This window comes from Dendrobates tinctorius, unplaced genomic scaffold (genome assembly GCF_039654945.1).
Source record: "Dendrobates tinctorius isolate UK_male_01 unplaced genomic scaffold, ASM3965494v1 ptg000050l, whole genome shotgun sequence".
Taxonomy (NCBI): domain Eukaryota; kingdom Metazoa; phylum Chordata; class Amphibia; order Anura; family Dendrobatidae; genus Dendrobates; species Dendrobates tinctorius.
The window spans coordinates 879,418-898,922 of record NW_027361718.1 but is presented as its reverse complement, the minus strand read 5'-3'; the positions used below and the strand labels follow the sequence as shown (position 1 = coordinate 898,922).

The window sequence follows — 19,505 nt, the reverse complement described above, 5'->3', positions numbered from 1 at the left end:
CGAGGAGAAAAAACGCAACAAACGCACCAAATCTGCAACGTGTGCACACAGCCTTAGCTCAAATTCACTGAATGACTTATCAAAATATTATTGTGCGTGACTTTCTCTCTAATAAATGCGTGCTTGAAGGTGGAAGTCACCTTCCAGGAAGTTCCCGCTCAGAGGAACAACGTGTGACCTTTGGTGATAGAATATATTATAAAAGGAACTGTGACTAGATTATATTGCTCATAATGGAGATTTGCCATCAATCACTCGGAGACAGAAGCTTTACAGAGTGTGAGATTTCTCTGTATTGATTAAAATAGTCACTCATCCAGTCCACATTTTATTTTTTTCACTATATTATGTGACTGACTATCATTGGGTTGGGAGGGTCCAACTGCTGGGAACCCCACTGATCTGTAAACTGGACAATGGAAGATAGCAGTCTGCCGAAACAAAGTTCATTCAGCAGGCTATCGCTCCCAACTAGTGATGAGCGAGTATACTGGCTCATCGCTACACCCAACTCCTCCATCCACGAGTGCTAGTCTCAGCCATGCATTTTTTACGGAGAGAAAGCTGCTCCCAGACGCCCATAAACACAAAAGAATTGGGCTAAAAAAATCTACCTGCATCATCTTTCTCTCCCCCGACATCATCTGTTGGGAAGAGTCAGGAGGTCCTCATGCACATCAGATAATTGGCCGGTACCACTGACTCATGTAATGTGTATGGGAACCTTTAGAAGCATTTAGTGATTTTTTTCGCTGCACTACAATACTCCTAATCTCCCGCCGTCCAAGGAATTATAACCCCATTTACCTGAATGAAGCAGGGCTGTTGTTCCCAGCACAGTGAGTGGCTAGGATCGTGGTAGGAGACCAGCAGGAGAAACTTCATTTTAGTCACTGGTCGGGGTACCAGAGGTTGAATCCAAACCAATTAAAATGTTATAGAGTTTCCTACCAATATGTCAGACAACGTAATATTTAAAACAAAGACTATCCATGTGCCAACATCTATTTACTGCATGCCTGATGTGGGACTATTTTCCCCTGGATTGCTTTTTCAGCAATATGCTAAACCCTAGCTGATGTATCTGGTACTCTGTTGAGTAAGGTGTCCATGTACACATGCTTTATATTACAGGTGAGCATGTGATCTAATATTCTTCCATACAGCGGGGGCAATGGTGTGATATGAAGCAGCTGCACAAGCAAACACATAGCTATTGCTAGTCACAGATCTCATGAGGCTGCAGATTGCCCCATTCATTGCAATGTAACAGCTGGTGACTAGTAAGTTTCATGGCATGATCTTAGTGTGTAACAACGTTATACAAGTAACATGCAAATTGGGATTCACCCAATGTACAGCTGACAATGCTGAACTGCTAGGGCATACAGGTACACGAGTAGTCATAGGGAGAGCGCGAATCAGGTAAACGTCAGCCGAATTCCACCTTTCATTCGCAATTCCAAAGAACTGGAGCCAGGTAATAAAAAAATCACGCATCTCATCCTAAAGGGGCTCTAACAAGTACGAATTATCTTTCTGTAAACAGACATGAGACACAACTGCATATTTTGGCAGCCTTTAACAAGTAAAATGGCTCATTTGCCTTATATATTTATGGCACATCTAAGCTTTGCCATGAATTTGATAGGAGGTGGTCTGACTTACCTCTTGCCCCCATAACCCCACTTCAGCAACCTGGGATATCTCCATTTGTCTCATATAGGAGGAGAGCACAATGGAGATGGGCTGCTTATTGCCTTGCAAAAATTGAATTGGGACACCTTTCTCCCGACAAGTGGCACGCCTAGCTATCGGGCATGAATAGCATATTGGGAGAATATCATGTGAGGATCTAAAGCCTTTGTAAATATTGGAGTGGTTGCTCCATTTATTACATAATGTATTTAGAGAGTATGACTACGTTTTAGTTAAGGCTTACAGAATGTGTATATGAATCGCTTTGGCAAATAGATAAATGGAAGAATGTACAAAGCAGTAGCGACTTCACTTGTTAATCACTTCCTCTTTAAGCTTTTCGGCAAGTTGCTTTCTTTTCTGTAAGTTCTTCAATTCCTCTTCAGTCATCTCCTTTTGTAGCTACAAAATATAAAACCAATAATGGGCATTAAAAAGGTCCATAAACATTGGCGTAGTGGTGACTATATTAAATCAATGTCAAAGGAGGAAACCAGGTGGATTTTCGAACTGGACACCCTAAAACCGAGGGGACTCAACAATGAGGTGGAACTATTTGCTTTTGATTAATAAATAACATTTGCTTTCATTAACTATTCATTGCTGAGCCAAGGGTATTTAATCCCATTGAGGACAAGATGAGCCATCCCTGAAGAAGGAATCCGTGTTATTCCGAAACTAGTTGGAAATTTGGCTCACGCAGCACTCTGTAGCTGGTTATCACGTGACTGCGCGCGTCACGTGACCCGAATCGTCATCGAAGGTCCTGCCAGGCACACACCACACTGACAACGTATGCCTGCATCCTGCAAAGCGGCTGGCGTGACCGCCGCTGCCTGACACCGCCAACTCCGGTGAGCGTCTAGCATTTTCATCTACTCCCCGCTTCAACGCCATCTACGTGGGGTCCGTCATTCTCTGAGGATCACCGGACATTTGCTCGTACATAGAGCCTGTTACCGGCCGGAACAGAGCTCCGGGATTTACCCGCTCACTCCCAATAGCCGGGATTCTCCTCAAGCTAAGTACATGCTATCGGCTTCCATCTATTGACACCTAAGTGTCACTGCTCAAAAGACCACCGGTAGTGGTGAACTATTTGGCCTTTCTAACTGCACTCCTCTTTAGAGGTACTTGATATATTGGGGTTAGATAAACTTGGACCACATTTAAAGCACCTTTATTGCATATGGTTCATCCATTATATTTGATTTTATTCGCTAAGCACATCAGCACATTAATATTAGTAGTAGCTGTTTTTAAATAGTAGAGCACAACCCTATTATCTTTATTTTACTGGGTAGTTTGGTTCCGTATAATCACATATAATATGTCTGTTTTCTTTTTTTCGTAGTTCGATCAACCAATCTCCATTTTTTATCTCCTTAATTTCTAATGTTCATGAGTCTACTGCATTAACAATACAGGTATTTATTTATACTTTTTGATTCATAGCGCGAGTATTAGTTGTATTATTTAATTTTATCCCCTGTGGTGTAGGGATTCTTACTTACTGCTGAATCAACTCTACACACTAGCGCCGCTGGTTTATTCTGCTTAAAATATAAAAACAGTTATGAAAAATTCCAGAAGCAGCAGTGTTGTATACTTTGGCCCTGTCTTCATTTTTGCCATGTCTTTCATAGTGAAATGGAAGTAACAAGTGTTGTATTCAGGAACATTTGGGTGTGGACAGATTTTCCTTTGATAAGTACCACAATAACCAGGTTACCTGTCTTGAGCAGGACGCCTTTTCCATCTTCTCTTCAGTGCTTTGGGTTCCCTTCTTAGAATCTGCTTTCCGTGCTATAAGTTCCGCCCTTTTTTGTTTGAGATACTCGGCACGTTCTCGGAGTTGTTCCTTCTCTGTTTGATTCAAGTTCTGCATAGAAAATGTGCTATGCTTTATATTTATTTTGAGCAGTCGGAGTGTTATAGATAGTGATGAGCGAGTATACTCGTTGCTCGGGTTTCCCCGAGCATGCTCAGGTGATCTCCGAGTATTTTGGCGTGCTCCGAGATTTAGTTTCTGTCGATACAGCTGCATGATTTGTGGCTGCTGGACAGGCTGAATACATGTGAGGAATGCCTGTTTTTTAGGAAATTCCCACGTGTAGTCAGGCTGTCCAGCAGCCGCAAATCATGCAGCTGAGGCGATGTAAACTAAATCTCTGAGCACGCCAAATTACTCGGAGATCACCCGAGCATGCTCAGGAAAACCCAAGCAACGAGTATACTCGCTCATCACTAGTTATAGACTTAAAGAAGGTCTATAATCTCCTGGGAAACTTCATAAGGGTTAAAGACAAAAATATACATATATTTAGAAAAATGTAAAGATTTCCTCAATGATTTAGTAATAAAAGCTATGGCGCTTTAAGAGAGAAATATGGAAGCCTAAAGTGATTTCTGAGACTTCCTGCCTCAATGACTCGAAAATAACACTGTGTAGGGAGAGACTGAGAGTGTGCAGCATGTATACACAGCAGCTCTGTGCTGCCGTCCTCATGCTGCATGTAGTAATACATGGATTATGGATTTGCAGGAGGTTAGAAGAAAAAGCTATGGTAGCAAATACTGTTTTAGCTCCTCAATCTATCTGCGGTGGCCTTTGAGTGTACTGAGTGAGGCACTCATGAACCATTGAGAAGCAGCTATGTTCCTTACCAGATTAACTCTTTACAAGTATCTATAGTCTCCTCTAGAACAGATGCGACAAAATGCGTCCCTCATGCAACATACGGCCCTTAGGCTGCTCATGGCCGCAGTGGCGTACTGCAAAACACTCCCAACCTGGCATCTCAGTTTCACCTGTATCTGCATCGTCAGGGTACAGATTCCATTGAACACAAAGGTGGAACAGGAAGCAGTTGGTTCCTTGTGCTACCATGCAGCCTGTGCCAGTCCCTCAGCGCCGTAGGTACTACTTGGGGGGAGGAAGGAACAGTGCACCAGTGATTGACTGCAGTATGTCAGGGGACCTGAGCAGTGTAAGGTCAGATATTTTATAATGACGCAGTACTCAGTCACCTGACCGCTGCAGTCAACAGTCCGCGGTGTTCCAGCAGCTAGTGGAACGGTGACATCAGCACTCCTCGTCTCTGCGCAGTCCATGGAGCGGCCTATGCTTTATTCAGGTAAGTGGCAGTAGATGAGCATGACCAAGGTTGTTATTTTTTTTCCATATCCGGTCACCTTGGCAAAGTTATATTTGCCAGGATAACTCCTGTAATTTCTAAGACAAATAGGTGAATAGATTCTCTTATTTCCTATGGATCACAACATAGGCAAATTGATTTCTAATATTAAAGGGAAATCTTCTGATTTACTAATGACATATATTTGAGAATAATCTTATTTTATCCTCTCACTTTGAAAATTAGAGAACAAACACATTGGAGCTACTTATACATTTCCTAACTTGAATGGAGAATATAATATGGGAGAACGTGGTCAAATTCTGCGCTGCTGAATCACTGTAGCCCAAAGGTATTATTAAAAGTGGTCTTTATTCAACGCGTTTCAGAGTTTCAAAGAACTCCATCAGGAATCTTATGTGGTATTTCCTGATGGAGTTCTTTGAAGCTCTGAAGCGCATTGAATACAGACCATTTGTAATAATACCTTTAGGCTACAGTGATTCAGCAGCGCAGAATTTGACCACGTTCTCCCATATTGTATTCTCAACGGCCGGTCTCTTGTGGATCCGTGGATCTGCGACAGCGAATCTCTCCAATGCTTGCCTTAAGCTACATCTGGTGAGTGCTATTACTTTGCTTTAACTACTTAATCTCAGATAAGACCCTATTGCGCTATTTTTCTCCATCAGTTTTCATACCTAACTTGAATCGAGAAGTGGCCAGTCTCAAAGGGTTAATTTCTGAATCACATATTTTACAAAGCGCAATACAATGCATATTTATTACTACTATAAAGACTAAGCCCAACAAGGTTTTTTTTTTTGTACCTTTGTGTCTTTTTTCATCTATCTGCCCCTTGGTGCATCCAACTTCACTTAGAATGAGTGGTCCTATAGTTAACAGTCAAAACTACATTTCCCAGCAGCACTTGCTTCACCTCAGTGCTGCAGACCCCTCCTCCCTGTCCAGTGTGCTCCTGACAAGCATCGCCTTTCTGTGTTATCATCAAGCTAATCTAAGTGTGTAATTTACCTTATACTTCTGTGCACTCTGCTTCTATATAGAACCCTGCCTGGCTTATTTGATCTTCGGTGATCTATATATGGACAGCTGCTTGTGTGGTTTTACATGCAATGGCTTGCAAAAGTATTCACCCCTTTGGCCTTTTACCTATTTTGTTACATTACAACCTGTATTTAAATATTTTTGTAATCCAATTTGTATGTGATGCATCAGCACTAAATAACCTCCGGTATGTTGGTGAAGTGAGAAAAATATAGGCATACCGTATTTATCGGACCATAAGACGCACTTTTTTCCCAAAATATTTTAGGGGAAAATGGGGATGCGTCTTATGGTCGGGTGCAGCGGGGCTCTGTGGTGTGTTGGTGGCGGGCTGTGCTCCGGTGCAGTGGCAGCAGCTCTCTGTGCTCCGTGGGGGCACTGCTGGCATTTCCTTAAAGCCCGGAGGCACCCGCACATCCGTTGCTGCCATGTTGCGGTGGCCTCTGGGAACATGGCCACCGGGCTGGGGACGGCACATGCTCAGATTCAGATCTCGTCTTGAGATCTCGGGACGAGATCTCGTTGCCAAGATTTGAATCTGAACATGCACCGCCCCCGGCCCAGCGGCCATGTTCCCGGAGGCCACCGCAACATGGCAGCAACGGATGTGCAAGGGGGACTCCGGGCTTTGAGGAAATGGCGGAGCCCCCCACAGAGCACAGAGAGCCGCTGCCACTGCACCGGAGCACAGCCCCCCTGTACCGGAGCACAGAGCCCCAGCACAGAGCCGCCACCACCGCACCGGCTTGGGATGGGATTTCCCGGAGGCCACCGTACCAGCCTGGACCACCGAATGACCCCTGTGACCACTCCTCCACCTGTGCCGATCCCTTCCCTGGTAAGCTGAATTCGGACTGTAAGACAGAACCCCATTTAACACTTTTTTTCCCTATTTTCCTTCTGAAAATTTGGGGTGCGTCTTATGGTCCAGTGCGTCTTATAGTCTGAAAAATACGGGAAGTTAAGATTAATGGGTCAAATAACTAAAAATTGGCATGTGCATATATATTCACTCCTTTTGTTATGAAACCCCTAAACATTTCTGGTGCAAGAAATTCCCTTCATAAGTCACATGCTTAGTGACAGGAAGTCCACCTGTGTGCAATCTAGGTGTAACAAGGACTGTCAGTATATGCACTTTACCTTTTCTGAAAGGCCACAGATGCTGCAACATAATTAAGCAAGAGGCACCACAAAGACCAAGGAGATCTCCAAACAAGTCAGGGGAAAAGTTGCTGAGAAGTACATGTCAGGGTTGGGATATAAAGCAATATCCCAATCTCTGATGATTCCCTGGAGAACCATCACATCCGTTATCATCAAATGGAAAGAATATGGTACCACAACAAACCTGCCAAGAGAAGGCCGTCCACCAAAACTCAGCTCAGGCAAGAAGGGCTTTAACCAGAGAGGCAGCACAGAGAGCAAAGGTAACCCTGAAGGAGCTACAGAGATCCCAAGCAGAGACTGGAGAATCTGTCTATATGACCACAGTAATCTGTAGACGCTATAGAGGTGGCCTTTATGGGAGAATGGGTAGAGGAGACTAAAATGTAACTTTTTGGCCACCAAGGTAAACGCTATGTCTGATTCCAAACCAACACAGCTCATCACCCAAAAAAAACACCATTCCTACAGTGAAACATAGTGGTGGCAACATCATGCTGTGGAGATGGTTTTCGGCAGTAGGGACAGTGAAAAAAAGAGATTCTGAGCACCTGCCTGTAACAGTAGCAACCAGAACCTGACAGCGGAATTTAGACGACCCATCATCTGTCTTAGCAGCGATCCCCATTATATGGTAAAATAGTGTCACTCAAAACTACAAATTGTCTTGCAAAAAGCAAGCCCTCAAACGACTGTTGAAGGAAAAATAAACAAGTTCTGGCTTTTAAAATTAGAGTAGGGAAAAAAAAAATCACCAGCTCTTGAAAGCATTAATATTCTCCACAGTTTTCATCCTTAGGACATGTCATTAAAAATATCTCTATATACAAATCTGAATATGTGTGTGTGTATCACCAACTAATCACGAAGCAGCAGAGTGGGACACCAACCAATCACGAAGCAGCAGAGCGGGGCTGAGGACGGATACAGCAGGTCAGTGCATGGAGAGCGGGGCTGTGGAGGAAGACAGTCTTCAGGACAGGGGCTGAATAGTGCCAGCACCCTCCCAACCCTGTCCCGGCTCAGTCGGTGCTCCCTGTCGCCAACTGCGCTATCCCCCTCTCCCCTGCAGCTTCCCAGCCTAAATTTTGTCCCCGGCTTCTACTGCGGCCTACTACAGCGCTAGGCCACACCCCCCGAAGGCCGCCCAATCACACAAGCTGCAGCTCCGCCCACTCCGGCAAGCTCCACCCACTCTGGCCGAACTAACAATCTGCACACCTCTCTCTCCCCTGGTCCCGGCGTCACCGCGTGTGGTGCATGGAGAGCGGGGATGTGGAGGAAGAAAGACAGCGGGGCTGTAGAGGAAGAGAGCGGGAGAGCAGGGCTGTGAAGGAAGAGAACGGGGCTGTGGACAGGGAGAGCAGGGCTGTGAAGGAAGAGAATGGGGTTATGGACTGGGAGAGCACAGGGCTGTGGACGGGGAGAGCAGGGCTGTGGACGAAGAGACCGGGGCTGTGGAGGGAGAGAGCGGGACAGCAGGGCTGTGGACGAAGAGACCGGGGCTGTGGAGGGAGAGAGCAGGAGAGCAGGGCTGTGGAGGAAGAGAGCGGGACAGCAGGGCTGTGGAAGAAGAGAGCGGGGCTGTGGAGGGACACCGGGACACGGATGTAGAGCGCGGCTACGGAGGGATAGAATGGGACAGCGGGTGGAGAGCGGGACTGCAGAAGGAGAGAGCGTGATGGCGGGTGGAGAGCAGGGCTGTTAAGGAAGACAGCGGGACCCACAGTTAAGTACTATGCCCAGGCAATACCGGGTTCTTCAGCTAGTAACGAAATAAATTTATATTCTTACAGTTAAGGTGCCCTGTATGCCAGCTTCTTTCCTGGCTTGCTCCATCCAGGCTTCAGCGGCTTCTGTGCTACTAAGCTCCTTAAATCCTACAGACAGTGGTTTGTATGGATGTTTTTCCTCCATTAAGGACTGCTCGATGGTCTGAAGAGGTCTGACTTGATCTGTAAATTAGGAACACGATGAAAGTACATGTGACACTGGAAACTTGAAAAAATGGAAAACCTAAAAATGGATTTACAATTATATTTGTGCCAATAACTTTTCAAACAAAAGTAATAAAAACTTGTACAACATGCTGTGCAGTTGCTAATAATTTGCTGCGATCATGTCTGTAGATTTTTGCACAGCTCCACAAACAGATCGAGCTTGAAAATAAATTTAGTTAGTAAACAGCAGACATCTAATGCATCACTTTCCCTTATAAATTCACTTTCTGAATGAAGGGCGAATTTTGAATTCTGGAGTAAGGTTGGCCAAAAATCCTGCTATTACCTGACTCTGGAGTTGTCATTTTGTCTTGTTTAGACATTTTAGGGAGATTTTTATTTACATCTGAACCATTTTTGTCCTGTGAAAATAAAAAAAGGTCAGATGTTGCTGAATATAGTTCATACTGCAACAGAAATGCATTTTTCTCAGAAAAAAGTAATTTTCCAACCTTTCTGCGCAATTGTTCCTGTTCATATTCCTCTCTTGATATCCTAGAAAAAAGCAGGTTTGCCTTGTATAAATTAAAGAAACATGGAGAACACCCCATACTCTACCGATCAATACAGTATATCATTTCCAGGGCCGCTGAGCGGAGATGGAAGAGAACCCATTCTACTGAGCACTTCAGCGCTTACAAGCAGTCCCTTGCCAGCTTTAAGTCCACGCTCTCTGCCGCAAAACAAACTTACTTTGCATCTCTCACATCCTCCCTGTCTCACAACCCTAAACAGCTCAACACTTTCAATTCTCTACTCCGTCCCACAGCACCTCCTCCTCCTCCTCTCATTTCTGCTGAAAACTTTGCCTCCTTCTTTAAGCAGAAGATCGACATGATCAGACAAAACTTTGGCCCGCAGCCCCCAATGCCCCTCTAAGACTGGTTTCACACTTGCGTTTTTTTGCGCTGCTTTTTAGCGCAAAAAAACGCATGCGTTTTTTCCCCTATACTTTAACATGGGTGCACATATGTGCGCATACATATGCGCACGTACGCGTTTGTATGCGCATGCGTTTTTTTGCAGTGTGCGCTCGGGCGCAATGTGCATCCTGTTGCATTTTTTGTGCGTCCGACTTGCCCCAAAAAAACGCATGCGCACGCAATGCGTTTTTTTTTTACAACAAAATACCCATTAAAGTCTATGGGTGCGCATTGTAATGCGCACGTATGCGCAAAAAACGCATGCGTTTTTTTAAAAAAATACACCAAAACCCACAAAAAACGCACACAAACGCATGATGCGTTTTTTCATGCGTTTGTGTGCGCAAAAAACGCAAGTGTGAAAGTAGCCTAAGCCGCTCAGCCCTGTTCTGCAAAATCCAGCTTCTCCACCATGACAGAAGATCAGCTCTCCACCCTTCTGTCAAGATCACACCTCACCACTTGTGCCCTCGACCCACTCCCATCTCAACTCATCCCTAACTTGGCCACAGACTTCATCCCATCTCTAACACACCTCTTCAACCTTTCACTTACAAATGGTGTCTTTCCCTCATCCTTCAAACATGCCTCAATCACACCCATCCTCAAAAATCCCTCCCTTGACCCATCCTCTGTGTCTAACTATCGTCCGATATCTCTTCTCCCTTACGCCTCAAAACTACTGGAACAATATCTTGAACTGTCCTCCCACCTCTCCTCCTGTTCCCTCTTTGACCGGTTACAATCTGGCTTCCGACCGCATGACTCAACTGAAACTGCCCTAACTAAAGTTATTAACGACTTACTAACCGCCAAGAGCAAGCGACACTACTCTGTCCTCCGCCTTCGACACCGTAGACCATTCCCTCCTGCTACAGACTCTCTCATCTCTTGGCATCACCGACTTGGCCCTATCCTGGATCTCATCATACCTAACAGACCGAACATTTAGGGTCTCCCTCTCACACACCACCTCCTCACCTCGCCCCCTGTCTGTCGGTGTTCCTCAAGGCTCTGTCCTAGTACCCCTACTATTCTCCATCTACACCTTCGGCTTGGGACAGCTCATAGAATCCCACGGTTTGCAGTATCACCCCTATGCTGATGACACGCAGATCTATCTATCTGGACCCAACCTCGCCTCCTTACTGACTGAAATCCCACAATGTCTGTCTGCTATCTCAGCTTTCTCTGCTCGCTTTCTCAAACTGAACATGGACAAAACAGAATTCATCACCTTTCCCCCATCTCACTCTACCCCTCCACCAGACCTATCCATCAATGTCAATGGCTGCTCTTTCCTCAGTCCCGCACGCTCGGTGCCTTGGGGTGATCCTCGACTCTGCGCTCTCTTACAAACCACATATCCAAGCCCTCGCCTCCTCAAGCTCAAAAATATTTCCCGGATCCACTCATTCCTCAACCACGAAACCACAAAAACACTAGTGCATGCTCTTATCTCCCGCCTCGACTACTGCAACCTCCTACTCTCTGGCACCACTCTAGTCCATCCTACACTCTGCTGCCCGACTAATCCACCTGTCTCCCTGCTATTCCCCAGCCTCCCCCCTATGCCAGGCCCTTTACTGGCTTCCTATTGCCCACAGGCTCCATTTCAAAACCCTAACCATGACATACAAAGCCATCCACAACCTGTTTCCTCCATACATCTGTGACATGGTCTCTAGGTACCTACCCGCACGCAACCTTCGATAATCTCAAGATCTCCTTCTCTACTCCCCCCTTATCTCTTCTTCCCACAACCGCATACAAGACTTCTCCCGTGCTTCCCCCATACTCTGGAACTCTCTGCCGCAACACATCAGACTCTCACCATCAACGGAAACCTTCAAGAAGAACCTGAAGACCCACCTGTTCCGACAAGCCTACAGCCTGCAATGATCCTCGGTCTACTGAACCACCGCACGACCTGCTCTACCCTCTCCTACTGTATCCTCACCCATTCTTGTAGACTGTGAGCCCTCGCGGGCAGGGTCCCCTCTCCTTATGTACTTGTGTGTCCCTTGTCTTACACGTTTATTATACTTGTCTATATTTCCCCTTTTCACATGTAAAGCGCCATGGAATAAATGGCGCTATATAAATGCATAATAATAATAATAATTTCTTTATACTGCAATACAGAGCAAATATTGTCTCACTTCTGTACAAATATACAGAACTTTATACAGAACTTTATCCTGGGTTAATTTTATGCTGAAATAACCCGCGCAAATACAAGCTCCTTGCAGAGGATATCCTTGGTGGGACTTAAACCCAGGACACTAGCGCTGCAAAGCAACAGTGCTAACCACTGAGCCACCGTGCTGCTCTGTTCTATTTAGAAGCTACTTCTTACCTTCTCCCTAAATGAATCTGCCACTCTGAAAAACAGCTCTGACTACTGACTAGTAGCAGTGAGGTCAGGTTTAACCTATTTTACTCTATGGAGAGGAGAGCAGAGTGAGAAAACAGGCTGAGTAAGACACGTCTTACTACACCCTAAGGCTGCATTCACACGTCACTTTTTTGGGGGGGTTTTCGCGGTGGTTTTTAACGCGCGATTTTGCCGCGAAAATGCAAAAAACAGCATCTCATGCAATCCTATGGGATTTCGCAATGCTGTGCTAATGCAGTGGATTTTCCCGTGGCGGAATCGCATCGCGGAAAAATATGCAGCATGCTCGTTATTTTGCGGAGTCTCGGCAATTCCGCCCACATAGGAATGCATTGTTCTGCTTACTTTCCGCATGTGGCTGTGCCCACCATGTGAAAAGTAAGCAGAACATTTGCGGATGGTACCCACGGTCTGGAGGAGAGGAGATTGTCCTCCGGGCTGTGGGTACCATATCCCTGTAAAAAATGTAATTAAAATAAAAAAAATCGGGTTATATTCACCTTCCGATGTCCCGCGCAGCATCCCCAGGCTTCAGCGATACATGCGGCAGGTCCCGTTCCCAGTAATGCATTGCGATAATGACCTTTGCTGACATCGCTGTCTCGCGATACTGTAGCGGTCTCGCGAGACCATGACGTCAAAGGTCATTGCTGCAATACAACACTGGGAACGGGACCTGACGGAGCATCGCGGAGACCTGGGGACGATGTGAGGGATGACGGAAGGTGAATATAACCCAATTTTTATTTTTTTTTTATTATTTATAACATTAGATCTTTTTACTACTGATGCTGCATAGGCAGCCTCAATAGTAAAAAGTTGGTCACACTCGTCAAACACTATGTTTGACGAGTGTGACCAACCTGTCAATCAGTTCTACAAGCGATGCTACAGATCACTTGGAAAACGCTAGCATTTGAAGGTTATAGGTTATAACCACATTTGAAGGTTATAGGCCCTTTTCCATCCTTACACATCCTTTTTCCTTTTTGTATGCCACAATTAGGACATATGGAATCTTGCTAGAGTGGAGTGCTGCTCTTACGCCAACTAAACGAATGGCCACTTTGTAATACTGCTGCTAGGGTAGAGTGTGGCTGTATGTAATGTTCCCCAGCCTTATGAGCTGACTGCTGAGATATCTGATGCTTATGTGTTTGCAGTTAAAATGTGGAAAAAAAGGCAGACGGGACCAATGCCCACTGTAGCAAGCAGCCTTTCATAAGAAAGAAAATGACAGAAGCGTCAGATCATTCTTAAGGCATTCATGATGCTCAATGGAGCCAACAACACTTTTGGGTTTCCACTGCAGTATCCATCGTTTCTCCAATGTAACGCGGTATGTCAACAGGGCTTATGCTGCCCCCCAAAACAAAAAAGACTTAAGTGAATACAAACGGTGCAATATGCAATATTTACTCAGTATACGAGTACTTAATGAAAATTGTATAATGAGGGGGCGTGGCTATGTAGCGTGCAGGAGAGGACGCTGCTGTGATAGCTCCTCAAAATCCTGGACTAATCCTGGCATCTGGACCCCTTTCTGAGTGACCTATTGACGGCGATCTAGACCCCCTGGAAGTGGGGACCCCCCCGGTAACCTGCGGGAGGATGTGGGGTGGTTTCTGCAGGCGGGCGGCTGAGGAGACCGAAGCGGGCGGCTGATCCTGCTCCTCCACGAGGCGGCGGCCATCTTGGGCGCGCGGCTCTGCTGCTGAGAGCTGTAGCGCTGACCCACACCGCTGCACCGCGGGCAGTAAAGACACCGACAGACCGATAGAGGGGACATGCGGTGAGTGCCCTGAAAAATTGGGCCCTGCGTGTTTCCCCCTCCGTTAACCCCTCACTGCGCCAGCTGGTGCCATTACCGAGGGAGGCTTTGAACACCCTCCCCCACTCCTGCTGTCCCTGTGGGGCTTCATCTCCCTCCCCTGGCCGCAAGAGACTTTCCTACACAGTGCTTACAATTGTATGTGGCCTCCTTTCTGCGGTCTGTGCTGGAACAATAAATATCAATAACCCTCCTGTGATTGCCCTCTCCCTCCCCAGGCCGCAAGAGACTCTCCTGCATAGTGCTCATAATTGTGTGTGGCCTCCATCTCTGGTGGGTGAAACCTAGACCACACATTTTAGTTGCTCCATTTGACCGTGCTGCAGATAACCATGAGCCGACTAAAAGGGGCAGGAGCGGCAGCGGAGAAATTGAAGGAATTTGCTAGACCGGACCCCGCTGAAAATGCACGACATAATAGGAGCACTTCCTCTCAGGCTCAGCGCAAAAATCGCCCTTCTGGGTGTGAGGAGGAGATGGAACAGGAGGAACTGACCCTTAAACAAGCAACTGAGCAATTGATGCAGCATATCTCCTTGACCAGGACATCCCTGACGGAGAAAATTGAGGATGTTTATACGGAGGTGGGGAGACTTCGTCAGGACATGCAGGCCATGAAGGGACGCATTACGGAGGTGGAGACAAGGGTGTCTAGGGTAGAGGATACCATTACACCCATGGAGGCTAAGTTAACAAAGGTGGCGGGCTCCATGAATGCTTGGAAGCAGAAGGCGGATGACCTGGAAAACAGAATGCGCCGGAATAATATCCGTATCGTTGGTCTGCCTGAGCGCTCGGAAGGTCAGCATCCTGAGCAGTTTTTGGAGGATTGGCTTAAGACCTCTCTGGGGGATGAATTCTCCTCAATGTTCACTGTTGAAAGAGCTCACAGAGTCCCTACAAGACCACCGCCTCCGGGAGCCCCACCTCGACCCTTCCTGGCACGCTTGCTCAATTGTAAGGACAGAGATACCATTCTACGTCTTGCACGACTGAAAAGCCCTATTAAGTTCGACAATGCTGTCGTTTCCATCTTTCCGGATTTCTCCATGGAACTGCAGAAACAGCGGGCACAATTCACCGAGGTCAAGAAACGACTCAGGGACAGGAACATTGTATACTCGATGATGTATCCAGCTCGACTTAGAGTTGTTCATGAAGCTTCCTCCGTATTTTTTACAGATCCAACGGAGGCGACTGAGTGGCTGCGGTCCCACAGGGGATCACCTGCGAAAGAATCCTAATGTGGCGGTTGTCACTTTAGATCCTCTCAATTAACGGTCTTATTTGGGCTCTCTCGACGAGTTCCCAGATACCAGCTATACCGGACGCTGTATTCAGTGATGGTATCCCCTTGTCTATTTGTTGATAGGGGCGTAGGACTGTACGCCTCTGTTACTAGGTTCCTGCTTTGCTTTTTCTTTTTCAAAAGTTTTAATTTTTATAGTTGTTTAGATGTAGGCCGCAGCCGACGCCAAATTCTGTTATCTGTGTGGGGTCTCTGCACCTGGATCGGGCACCTCTATGCACCATGTTCAGATAGGGAGGAATGGGTTCTGAGCTGACTTGTATGACCTGGAATGTGAGAGGCATAAAAACCCCTCGAAAAAAAATTAAGGTGTTCTCAAAAGTTAGACATTACCGTCCTCACATTGTGGCCCTGGTAGAGACGCACCTGACTAGAGATACGGTTCGGTGGGTACAGAAACCGTGGGTGCAATGGTTTATACATGCTTTTCACACCAGCTACTCAAGTTTCACTGTTAATTCATAAGGATGTTCTGTGGGAGGCCAGGGAGGCCCGGAAGGACCCCGAGGGACGATTTGTGTTCGTGTATGCGCTGATTAACTCTCAGAAATATGTCATTCTTTGTATTTATAATCCCCCTCCGGCCAATATGTCAATTATTCAAAAGGCCCTGAGCTTTGCTTTAAATTACCCAGACGCACATGTCATCTGTATGGGAGATTTTAATTTGGTCATGAATAGCCATCTTGATAAATTGAGACTGGGTGATGGAATACAGGGTGGGGTCTCCCCCCAGGGCACGTTCCAACTGTCACAATTCATGGCGGGTAGTGGGTGGCTAGATCTATGGAGAGTGCGCCATCCAGAGACGAGGGAGTACACTTGCCATTCCTCCACTAAACGCTCTCTGTCTCACATAGATTACATTTTCGGGTCCAGCAGCATGGGTGGATGATATCAAACATGGAAGCAGGGGGATTTCGGATCATAGTCCAGTTATTCTCAAGCTTAAATTGGGGCCATTGACTAATAGGATGGCATGGAGGCTGAACCCTTTTTGGCTGAAGTTGATAACATCCCCTGATAGAACGATAGATCAGTTACGTTGCTTCGTCGCGTCCCACCCCGAACCCCGAAATATTAATGTATTTTGGGATGCTCTTAAACCCTATTTACGGGGTTGTCTATCCTCTACGATTTCTCACATTAAGCGGGTGACATCGGAGGAGGATGGCGAGATGGAGCGACGTCTGAAAGACACAGAGGCAGCCTACATACCGGATCAAACTAACAGTAATAGGGTAGAATGGCTGTCCGCTCAAAGGTTATATACTCAATACACTGATACCAAGACGAAACGTAAATTATTTTTTGCCCAGCAGTCTTATTTTGAAATGGGGAATCAGGCAAGTAAATTTCTGGCCTACTTAGTGCGGCAGCATAATGCAACCAACACAATTCTACAGATTCGTGATTCAGGTGGTACTTGGTTTCCTCAACTGAGGAGATATTAGAGTGCTTTTCTGACTATTATGGTTCATTGTACAATTCTAAGATTGATGTGGACGGCCCGGAGTGTCTAAATTATTTGTCAGATATAGAGTTTCCCATGCTAAGTCCTTCCCAGCGGGCCTTTATGGATGCTGAGTTTACTTTGGAGGAGGTAGAGGATGCCATAAAAGACATGGCCTCCGGGAAGGCCCCCGGGCCGGATGGATTTCCTGTGGAGTTATATAGGAAATATCAGGATATACTGGCACCCCTTTTGATGACAGTGTTTCGTGGGATCTGGGAGGGGGGATGCATGCTGGAGTCCTTTTATGAGGCAAATATAATAGTTCTTAAAAAAGAGGGGAAGGACCCTTTAGATTGTGGATCTTACAGGCCTATATCACTAGTAAATGTGGATTATAATATTTTTACAAAAATTTTGGCCAAAAGAGTAAATTCAGTTATATTCGATCTTGTACACCCCGATCAGACGGGTTTTATGCCGGGGAAGAGCACCTCCATAAATATCAGACGAGTCCAGTCAGTGGTTCAATATAGCTCTCTGGTACCAGATAATGAATGGGCATTGGCATCGCTAGATGCTGCTAAGGCCTTTGACTCGCTTGAATGGCCTTTTCTCCGTGCATGTTTGCAGAGGTATGGATTTGGCGATAGATTCCAAGAATGGGTTCAAGAATGGGTTAATGTTTTATACATGAAGCCCAAAGCCCGGGTCATCGTAAATAACTCCATATCTGAATCATTCTCACTGTATAGGGGAACTCATCAGAGGTGTCCCCTTTCCCCGGCCCTTTTTGCTCTTGCTATTGAGGCGCTGGCAATTCGTATAAGATCTTCCCCTAATATTGTTGGTATAGAAATAGCAGGTCGGACGGATACTATAGGCCTATACGCTGACGATATGGTAATATTTATGGACAAGGCGGAGGAGACCATGACAAGAGTGATCACTACTATAGATGAATTCAGTAAATATTCTGGCCTATACATAAACTGGGAAAAATCTGCTTTGATGCCTCTTTCCCATGCTCCAATGCCACGACTGGAGACTCTCTCCCTACTGCCCATTGTAACCAATTTTAAATATTTGGGTGTTCATATCTCTGAAGGTAGTAAATTTGATCTGCAACTCAATATACAACCATTATTGGAGACGGTCAAAGGTAAATTCGCAATTTGGAGTAAACTTCCACTGTCTGTAGCCGGACGTATTAATCTAATTAAAATGATATTACTCCCCAAGCTTAGCTACTTTCTTCAACATAGTGCGGTGGTGGTGCCCAAATCCTTTTTTGCTAATCTGAATTCCCAAACCACATCCTTTATTTGGGGGAAAGCCAGGCCTAAACTTAGACTAGCCACTCTGCAGAGGCCCAAGGGGGGGGGGAGGGGCAGTGTTACCTGATTTCTTTTTATATTATTTAGCTGGACAGGCTAAGGCCATAAGTTCATGGATGCCTGGAAGTCATCTGCTTCATGCTACAGGAGTTAGTTGCCCACTGGGTTTTTTGGAAATTAAGAAAATAAATGTCCCGAAACTGCTGCCTCTGCTTCGTCTGGCACGATCGATATGGAGACAGATTAGGGGGGTGGTTAGATTTGGGGATGTTATAGCTGAAATGCCCCTATGGAATAATGACTACCTCCCGGTACTACTGGAGCATCCATCCGCTGAGTTCTGGGTTCAGTATGGTGTCTCTACGGTAGGTGATCTATATGATCATGGAACATTGGTATCCTTTGAGCAATTACAAGTTAATCGTAGTGTCCCGAGATACCAGTTTTTCCGTTATTTACAGTTCAGATCAGCTTTCCAGTCGCACATGAGATGTACGGGTATGGATAATGCCATTTTGTCTCTACCCCTGATAGGGATTCTCAAATCACAGGGCCCTCAGGGTCTCATCTCCTCTCTATATACATATTTGTTGTCAGTGGGGACAGAATGTACCCTAGATTCAGTTAAGAAGAAATGGGAGGGGCTCATCCCAGATACACAGGGAGAATAATGGGAAGAAATCCTGGAGTCACCAATCTGGGTATCTCCGTCTGCCAACAATAGGATGATACAATTGTATATTATTAATCAATCGTATTTGACTCCAATTCGACTCTTTAAGATGGGCCGATACCCGTCATCGGAATGTTTGAGATGTCATTCAATGGATGCAGACTTTATCCATATGATCTGGTGCTGTCCTGTTGTTGCGCAATAATGGAGGGGGGTGACGTCATTATTAACATCCTTGGTACAATCCCGTTCCCCTTGAACCACTGACCTGTCTGTTTGGAGTGTGGGATGAGGAAGTATTGGGTCACTATGTTGGGGGTTTTTTACGGGAGACACTGTTCATGGCATGGAAGATACTTGCATTACGGTGGATGGGGAATTCGCCTCCTTCTCTTGGGTCCTGATCACTCTGGTAAATTCGATTATCCCATATGAACGTACACTGTATCAGAATAGAGGGTGCCCGGGTAAATTCGAGAAGATTTGGGAGAGGTGGAATTCCTCTCACCTC

The 19,505-nt window shown here is 45.9% G+C and overlaps 1 protein-coding gene across 3 annotated transcripts in view; it reads right to left on the bottom strand.

The window, feature by feature from the left end:
• Nucleotides 1–1,860: 1,860 nt before the first annotated feature.
• Nucleotides 1,861–19,505, bottom strand: part of CFAP36 (cilia and flagella associated protein 36) — a 141,181-nt gene continuing 123,536 nt past the window's right edge. For all 3 annotated transcript variants that reach the window (XM_073576647.1, XM_073576649.1, XM_073576648.1), the window contains 5 exons: nt 9,523–9,565; nt 9,357–9,432; nt 8,865–9,025; nt 3,431–3,580; nt 1,861–2,100 (listed from right to left, as the gene is read on the bottom strand). In XM_073576647.1, the coding sequence (XP_073432748.1) occupies nt 2,008–2,100; nt 3,431–3,580; nt 8,865–9,025; nt 9,357–9,432; nt 9,523–9,565 (523 nt within the window). In that variant the 3' untranslated portion in view covers nt 1,861–2,007. The remainder of the gene's footprint in view (nt 2,101–3,430; nt 3,581–8,864; nt 9,026–9,356; nt 9,433–9,522; nt 9,566–19,505) is intronic.